We start from the raw sequence: 9,545 nt of genomic DNA, 5'->3' as shown, positions 1-9,545 counted from the left end.
TTCAGTGTTCATAAAATTTATTTTCAAATCGCCTGAAAACTACAATTCGACTTACCAACTTCTCGATTTTCTTTTCAAAGATGAGAAGAAAAATTTCTTTTTCAACAACACTATAGTAATTACAGTTTCTTGAAAAAAATATACATTTCAGCAACACATTTTTTTTTACAGTATGTATAAATCTACAGAGCGGACACACGTAAACTATATAAATATTTTAATATTAAAATTAAATATTTACAAGTATATTCTATTTTATACATATTATATAGAAATTAATTCCAGTTTAACTGGAATGTACTGCTTGTGTTTTTTTTATAATTTCCTTTTGGTCTATGACAAAAGTATTAAATATTTAGAAAGAAAAATATTTTGCCTCACAAAAATAAATTAAGGAATTTGGAAAGTTTTTAAAAGAAAATTAACTTTTTAAAAATGCTTTCTAATTATATAAACAAAAAGACTTTCAAAAAAATAAAACTGAATTTATTAAGAAAAAATTAAATCAAGTTTAATGTTTCATGGAACAATTAGGACAGTTTCACTAATACTACATTTTAAACTTATTTTTATACAAAAATTTACATTAAATATGCCTTTAAACTAATACTTTAATATTTAAGTATAAATTGTTTTTTTTCACTATTTTTACTGCAATGTTAACAAGTCAACGTAGGTATAGGAAAAGTTATAATTATACAGCAAATAAATGCCTAATACAAAATTTTTGTTATAGTCCATTCTAATAACGTAAAAAAATGGTTTATAAATGTAAAAAATTACAAAGTGACAAATATGTAAAATGGAAAATTAACATATCTTGCAAACAAAAAATGACATGGAAAATTAATATTTAGAGGGGAAAAAATAAAAAAGGTAAAAAAAAATCATTCGAGTTGTTTCATGTCAATACCCAGTTTTTGTACCGCTGCAATTATCTGTGACTTTTTTAATTCTAGTTTTTGCTCCTTTAATTTAAGAATTCTTTTCTGCACTTCTAATTCAGTTTGACGAATCATCATCTCCTCTTTGTGTCTCCTTTCATTATTTTTCTCAATCATGATAAATTGTTGCTTCATATCAGCTAGAAATTGTTCGAGTAATGATTTCACTGCACCTACTTGATTATCTGAATTATCAGAATTTTTCTGAGCATTTCCAGTTGAATCGTTATTCGTTGCCTTGCCAGAATTACTCGCATTCTTTTCCTCCGCCGCTTTTGCCAACATTGCTATTTTAGCCGAACCACTCGGCGGTGGAAAATCACTCTCATCAAGATACATGTGCCTCTTTTTTTCATTAAATATCTCATCTAATGCCCGTCTATGTTCCCAATAACCATAATGCCTCATTTTACCGGGTTTCTTTAGTCGCTCACGAAATACTAAATTATTGTACTTCCGCTCCAAGACGCGCCATTTGTTTTCACATTTTTGCGCGCTAAAGTAAAATCCAAATTTTTGCATTTCGAATGATATCATTTCAAACATTTCACGTAGACTGCGAATTTTTGTCGTTTGACCAACGGACTGTCGGTATTTTTTGTATTGTGAAATAAGGCAAGACGTTGCTTCTCTGGTCCATAAATTTAAAGCACCAACATCATTTGTTGAGGGAATTCTCTTTGTTGGATCGTAATCGGGGAATCCATTTTCAGCCACCTGCTCGTATGCATCTTGTTCGAGTTTTATTTCCAAGTCAGGAACAATTTCCACTAAAAAAAGAATCACACTTTTAGTTTATATATACATATTATACAATAAAAATAATGTAAAAATTAAATAATTATTTTTCTTTAATTGTAACCTTATTTAGTAATAACAGGGTTGCCATCAAAATTAATTTTTTCCCCTGATTTCTAGACAAAATTTTCATTATTTTCCTGACTCTAAAGAATATTATGATTCACTCTAAAAATTATTAGATACTTAAAAAAATGTTCTATTATATTTATTTACGAATTTCTTTAATTGTAAAATTATTCGAAAACATCAATAACTTCTTCTTTAAACCAATAATTAATCATTATTATTTTTCCATAGGAATTAAGATTTTCAAAAATTTTGATCTCAAAACCCTTTTGAAAAAGGAGTCAAGATTTTAAAAAATTTTAAATTCAAAACCCTTTTGAAATGTAACAACTTATAATATTGATATCTTCATGTTTTATCATAATTCAAAATGACTGAGTGATAAAATCATCATTTTCTATTATAAGAATATTGTTACAAAAACTTCTTCATAATTATTTTCATCCTTTCAATTCAATTATTATTTTCTACAATTTTTAACTAAAATTCTTCTTTAAATCAATTATTTTTATAATAATATTTGCAAAATTTCTTTGACAATTTTCATATCCATTTTTGTCCACAATTGAATTTTACGAAAATTGAATTATTTGGAAATTCTTTAGTTAAATATAATATTAGAAAATAAAAATTTCAAATAATTTCAAAGAAAAATTAAATTTAACTTTTTCAAAAAAAAAATTAATTCTAAAAAAATTATTAGTTGAAAATATGAAAATTTCAAATTGTCAAAGATTTTAACTTAAAAGCTTTTAAAATTCAATTATTTCTAAAAATTCATGCTATAAAACCTTTAATATTCAATTATTATCGATCATTTAAACGAAAATTAATTTTTAAATCATCTTTTATTAGAAACTTCTTGGAGAATTTAATTATTTAAATACAGAAATAAATAATTTTTGAAAAATTAAATTTTTCTAAAAATTTAATTCTCATAAAAAATCTTATAAACAAATTTTTTAAATAATTGAATTCTTTTAGTGATTTTTAATTTTATTAAAATTTTCGAAATTACTTGGATTTTGAAGAAACATTTTATTATTTAAGAAAATAATTGAATTATTGCGATGAAATTTACTTAAAAAAATTATAAATAATTGAATTTCTGTGAAATTTTTATTATTAATGAAAATAATTAAATGTTTGTTTAAAATGTTATTAAATTTTTTTTAAATAATTGAATTCTTTTGAAATTTTTTTTTAAAATAGTAGATATTGAAAATGATTAAATTGATGACAATTGATTAATTAAATCTTTGCCAAGAATTTTATAAAAATTTTCGAAAGTAATTGAATTTTGAAGAAAAAATTTTATTATTTATAAAAATAATTGAATTTCTGCGAAGAAATTTATTAAAATTTTCGAAATTAATTGAATTTCTCTAAAATTTGTATTATTTATGAAAATAATGAAAGTTTGTTTAGAATTTAATTAAAATTTTTTTTAGACAATCGAATTTTTTTGGAAAGTTTTATGAAAATAGTAGGTATTGAAAAATCATTGAATTGATGAAATTTCTTGAAAATAATTGAAATTTTGCCAAGAATTTTATTAAAATTTTCGAAAATAATTAAATTTTGAAGAAAAAATTTTATTATTTATGAAAATATTTGAATTATTAGGAAGAAATTTATTAAAATTTTCGAAAATAATTGAGTTTCAAAGGAAAAATGTTATTTTTTATTAAATTAATTGAAATTTTTACAAGATTTGTATTAAAATTTTCGAAAATAATTGAATTTCGAAGAAATAATGTCATTATTTATGAAAATAATTAAATTATTGCGATTAAAAAACTGTAAATAATTGAATTTCAGAGAAATGTTTATTGTTTATGAAAATAATTGAATGTTTGTGTAGAATATTATTAAAATTTTTCTAAATAAATAATTGAATTATTTTGGAAAATTTTCGAAAATAATTGAAATTTTACCAAGATTTTTATTAAAATTTTTGAAAATAATTGAAGTTCGGAGAAGAATTTTATTATTTATAAAGATAATTGAAAATTTGACAAATTTTTAACTAAAATTCTTCCAAAAAAATTAATTCTACAGAACTGTTAATTAAAAGTATGAAAACTTCCAACTTTCAAAGATTTTTGTTTGAAACCTTTTCTACGAGAATTCAATTATTTAAATACAAAAATAAATTATTTATTTAATAATTAATATTTATATAAGTAATAATTTTATAATAGTTTTTCAAGAATTAAGTCATTTAAAAAGAAATTATTGTCAGAAATAAAAAAAATGGAAGGTTTTGTATTAGAATTCGTGGTAATTTCATAGCTTATGAGACAAACCAAAAATGACACAAAAATTTAGAATTTTTTTCTAAATTAAAAAAACTGAATTTTTTTCCAATACTTTTAATAAAAATCTTTGACTTTTCCCTGAGTTCCCTGACCTGTGGCAATCCTGTAAAAAAAATTAACCAAAAACAAAAAATTAACTAAATTTTCAAACGTATAAAGAAATTAGTGTAAGTAAAAGTTTTTTAGACATTTTAAAGAATTATTTGCATTTTTTGATATAGGCAATTTACTGACCAAATTTATTGCTAATCTCTACAAGATAAAATTAATAACTTTTTTTACAAATAAGACATTTTTATTCTAACTTTTCCTATTTATTTTAATATTTAAAAACGATTTTTAATTTTTAATTTCCAATTCCCATTATATTATTTAGATTCTCTTACAGTTGGTTTAATTCTTCACATGTGATAATTTAAAAAATCTCCAATTCTGTATTTATAATCAGATTCTGTCTAAAGTAGCAATCAACATATTGCTTTTTCCTTCAAACATTTAATTAAACCAATAATTTTTACAAAATTAAAAAAAAATAAAGTAAACAAGTATTATACGCAATGCAGTATATACTTAAAATAGGTTAGGAAATATTTAGATTTGGAATAAAATACGAAACAGACTCAAAAAAATAGAAAATTAAATATCCTTTCGAAATAATTAAAAAATATTATTAACGTTTTTAAAAATATAATAAGAATGCTATTTATTTTGAAATTTGCAAATATTTGTTTGAAACAGAAAGTATGGCATTTAAATATTAAAATAAAAATGTATCCCACCTGCTTGCAGAAGACCAATTATTTGACCTCCTTGACTAATTGCCTCCATTTCTTCGTGTTTTACTTCTTATTCGATTTTTTCTAATGTATAACTTGTTAACAAAGTATAATTAAAGTATGATCTAAACTTTGTTAAAAAAAATTTACATAGGTTATACTTATAACAGGTTCGTACGCGTCTGTACGGTCTGTACGCGTCTCGAATTAATACGAAGCCATTTTAAACAATGCTGCCAACAGTCCTATCGAATTTTTGGGGACATTGGAAGCAGGAGGGTTGAGAAATTATTTTTAATAGTGCAGCATCGGAAATGCGACACATGGGAGGGGGAAAAATATGCGTTCACTTTGAAATGAAAGGAGCATAATAAAGGCGCTTGCACACCGTTAGACGGTAAAAATTGTCCAGAACGGAAAATCCACATTGGAGTAAGAGAGATAGATAGATAGATAGATAGCCTGTCTCTCTTACTCCAATATAGATTCTCCATTCTGGACAATTTTTATCCAATTATTTTCGAAAATTTTAATAAATTTCTTCGCAATAATTCAATTATTTTTATAAATAATAAAATTTCTTCTTTAAAACTCAATTATTTTCAAAAAAATTTCAATTATTTTCTAAAATTTTCATCAATTCAATGATTTTTATTATATTTTAAAAAAAACTTGCCAAAAGAATGCAAGTATTTAAAAAAAATTTTAATAAAATTCTAAACAAACATTTAATTATTTTCATAAATATTATAAAAATTTCACAGGAATTCAATTATTTATAATTATTTTTATAAATTTCTTGGCAAACTTTTTAAATTTCTTTCGTTAAGATTTTAATAATAAAATTAAAAAATAAAACTGCTGAAAAATAATTCCAGATATTGTAGATTATGATAAAAATAGTTAAATCAAGTAAAACAATATATTTTCGTTCATTTACTCAAAATCATATAAAAGTGGACGAATATTGGGACGTGGGCAAAAACTGAATCATTCTCGACTGACTCGTTGTCATGGTAACAGCAAGAGGAAGAAAGAAAATGAATTTTGTTTCAATTTGCTGTCTCTCTCGCTCATATAAGTTGCATTGGCAACCTAATGTTACGAGCGACTACCATCTCGCTCGTTAACTTTCGATATATCGATTTACGAGTTATCGAAGCGCGAATTATAACATTTCGTTAATAAACTTAATTATTTTTAGTATTTTCTCACGACTTTAGACAATTATTGACGAGACTAAACAAGAAAGTTTGACTATTGTAAAATATAATACTTCACGGTTTAATAGTTTCCAAATTCTGAATATGTATTTGAAAATCAACATTTCTTAGAATTGCCATAAATCAAGTAGAATAGCGAAAGAAAATGTAATCTCTAGTTTCTTTAGAGTCATAAAACCGAGAAACCCTCGAAAGAATATAAAAAATATCTCAAGTGTCCTTTTCCATAGGACAATGCAACATGTGTTTACCATACTTGTGACCACAGAAATGGCTTCGAAAAGTCACGTACACATAGACTTTCATTATGCGACGAACTTTAATTATCAATTGTATAATATGAACATTATGAACAATTGACAACAATATTATATTGTTGCTAATTATGCAATATGAATGTATTATTTGAAAATGATATTATTAGTAAACTTCATCTAATTGAGTGTTGTAATATTATGGTATTGAATATAAATATATATTTGTAACGTATTAATATGATAATAATATTATATTATGATATATTATCAAATTGGTTATCGTTATAATTGTTATTTATATTTAAATATGATGAGTGCAGTATAAGAGATTTATTGTTACTAGATATGATGTAAATAATTAATAATTGTGTAATTAGTGTGAATGAAAAAGGGTTATGTTCACTTGTTGTGATACATGTTTTCAATACGTAGAGTATGTTTATACGTGTATTAGTGCAGTGCAGTGTTGGTGTTGTGATTCTGAACACTCCATAGACTTTACAAACTCTATAACAGGGCATGCGCAAAGATTTTGCCATGGACCAAGGGCTAAATGCTCCCTCACGAATTCAGTTCTACTTTGGAGTTCTTTCGTAATGTACTTCAGAGTAGTCCCAAAATAGCTTTTAGAATAACTTCGACTTGTGTAATGTTTTGACTTTAATAAATGTATTGGGTTTACTCGCGAATTTAGTTGGATTAATGATTAATTAATATTATTAATTATTAATTGATCCTTCTTATTCGTGAGGTTTTTCCCTCCGTTTTAACGGAAATTAACTTGTTTTATTTGAATATTTCCGCCTTCCTTTTCAAAGGATTAAACCAAGATTGAACATCGAATCAAATCGCGGATTTTACGCCTGCGCGTAAATAACGTAACTCCGCACGTAACACTAACTATAGGAATGCAAGAGGCTAGAGGTGTGACTTCACCTTTATCCCGTCTTTTAAAATTTTTTATTTTATTGAATTTTTTTTCTATTTACTGATTTACTGTTTAGTTCTTTTTCTCAAATAAAGAATCGTATTTTTTTTTAAATAAAAGCTTTTTATGAAAATAAAATTATCGTTTGAGAAGAAACGATAAAAGTTACTAAGCAAGGTTATGTTTACTTTTGTCATGAATAATGGCGATCTGTCAAAGTTTATTATTTACAAACTGTTTTCTTATATATCGCTTTTTTAAAAAACACTGCGAAATTTTATTCCTAATTTCTATTTTACTTAATTGATCTACTAGAAATTCAATGTTTTTTAAAATCGTAAAGAATTTTTTTACTAAAAAATATTTAAGCTGTTTCATAATAAATAACTTTCGCAAAATCAGTCTAATCTTTAAAATCCCTATTTACGTTTTAGCAAAATATGTAGATTAGCCCTCAGGAATTTAAAAAATGCATTTTGCCTTTATTTCAGTAGTTTTTAAAAACATTTTCTTTCACTGTTTTTAAAAAAACAGTTTTCTTTGTTGATCGCAATCAACAAGATGCAATAAATTTATCGCAATTTCTTAGAATATTTAGAGCACAATTAGTTCCGACCCTTGCTAAACAGTCCTTATACTTGGGGTTTTTATAGTTTAAAAGACACGCTTTCATGTGGGGAACTTGTAGAGACAGAGAGAGAAAAAGAAAGAGAGAGACGTTCCAGTATAACGATTGATTTTCTTCCCTTTTTGAGAGTTGAGATTATTCCGCGAATCAGACTCTCATACCAAAAGGCAAGAAGCAACCCGCCAAGTTTCGATTTCCCGGCGTCGCGTGCATGTGTATATATGTGTTTGAAACTCGGTTGCTCGGACAAAGGAGGGGCTTCGTCAGGAGCGTATCGAGTCGTTTGAGAATTCCGAGCCTCAACAAAAGAGACAAACATTACCCACTTCTCGAGGGTTTGACTTTCAGGGTTTTTTTATTACAAAAAAACATTTCGCGACTATAATCAAATAAAATTATAAGTGCAGAAGATTAATTCTCTTCCTTTATACTATTTTCTTTTTTATCTTCGAGTATGTGTGTGTGTGTCTTTTCTATTCGCTCTTCTTTCTGATCTAGAATGCATTAAATAATCTAATCCCCCCCCCCTTAAATTTAACGTCCAGAACCCAGGCCAGTCAACTCGAATAATTCCAGTTGCCGGTAGTGAACGGTCAGTTTCGCTTTTTTTTCGTTTTAATTCAACAACATATACAATAAGTTAAATACATACTGACATACAATAGTCAAAGTGAAACAATAGAGTCGGAGTAGTAGATATGAAAATGAAAGCACACCAGTCGAATAGTGGCACCAGGGTGCTTCTAAACCTAACCCTTTTCAAGGTAATGCCACTTTAATTTTTCGTCTGTAAAGAAAAAAAATCATTGGAATTTTCTGACAAGGAGAAAGAAAAACAAAAACGTGGCGGCGACAGTGTTAAGAAGCAGAAGATTTAGGACCGGCACGAGTGTTAAACCCGGTAAGAAATTGGGTTGATTTTTTTAATGTCAATTTCAAACTCCAAAAGTGAATTCCGTTTTTCTTGGAAGATTTGATTTTGTTTCTACATTCTTAAAGTGCAGGAGTGCAGTGAATTGTGCATATGTGTATAGAAATTCTCTACATTCCTCTGGGAATAAGATTAAATTATTGAATTTTTATACAGTTGTGCAAGTTATGTTTTTGAAATTTTCCTTTTCTATATTATTGTGGGATGTTGGAATCCATGTTATTGTATCGTACAAATAATGTATGTATATAGAAACCGTATAAACAAACGTTTATAACCTCAAAGTGCTGTGAAATATATGTGTATTTAGAAAATTAAAAATTTTATTTTTTAGTTTTAATCAGAATTTGAGTTAAACAAAGAAAATGCAGGTTAGTTCATTCATAAATTAACAATTTTGGAAATATTTAAAAATCATTTTATCATTTTTGGTTATAAAGAAGTTGAACTCACATTCCGTTTTTTAATTATAATTTTTTAATCATTTGAAAGTACAATTTGCGTGTAAATTTTACGATACCTTCTTAAAATTTTGAAAAATGTGACAATTTTTCCAAAACATAACCTTAAATAAAATAATTTTTCTTATTTTCTTTGAAATTTTTTAAACATTCTATTCTACGTTTGGTATTATAAATATGAGTATAAATGACTAAAAAGGAATGTAGTA

At 25.4% G+C, this 9,545-nt stretch overlaps 2 protein-coding genes across 3 annotated transcripts in view; one reads left to right on the top strand and one right to left on the bottom strand.

Annotated features, from left to right (window-relative positions):
* On the bottom strand, positions 1-5,133 carry LOC122503389. The gene is made up of 2 exons (XM_043613901.1): positions 4,912-5,133; positions 1-1,714 (listed from the first exon to the last, which is right to left on the bottom strand). Exons 1-2 carry the CDS (start codon positions 4,958-4,960, stop codon positions 888-890), a joined length of 876 nt encoding a protein of 291 aa, XP_043469836.1. The 5' UTR covers positions 4,961-5,133; the 3' UTR covers positions 1-887.
* A 3,089-nt stretch (positions 5,134-8,222) lies between these two features.
* LOC122503345 overlaps positions 8,223-9,545 on the top strand; it is a 109,880-nt gene continuing 108,557 nt past the window's right edge. The window contains exon 1 of one of the 2 annotated variants that reach the window (XM_043613847.1): positions 8,223-8,845. The gene's annotated coding sequence lies outside the window, so the exon portion shown is untranslated. Of the gene's footprint in view, positions 8,846-8,983; positions 9,247-9,545 lie in introns of those variants that run through there. The other variant, XM_043613848.1, reaches the window with a different exon arrangement.

Source organism: Leptopilina heterotoma, unplaced genomic scaffold (genome assembly GCF_015476425.1).
Source record: "Leptopilina heterotoma isolate Lh14 unplaced genomic scaffold, ASM1547642v1 Lhet_26, whole genome shotgun sequence".
Classification (NCBI taxonomy): Eukaryota; Metazoa; Arthropoda; class Insecta; order Hymenoptera; family Figitidae; genus Leptopilina; species Leptopilina heterotoma.
This window is presented reverse-complemented; position numbering and strand designations above follow the sequence as displayed.

Coding starts and splice junctions, on each gene's coding strand:
- LOC122503389 (XM_043613901.1), bottom strand. CDS start 4,960: ATGGAGGCAATTAGTCAAGGAGGTCAAATAATTGGTCTTCTGCAAGCA. Junction 1,715..4,911: donor AATTGGTCTTCTGCAAGCAG/GTGGGATACATT, acceptor TTCTTTTTTTAG/TGGAAATTGTTCCTGACTTG.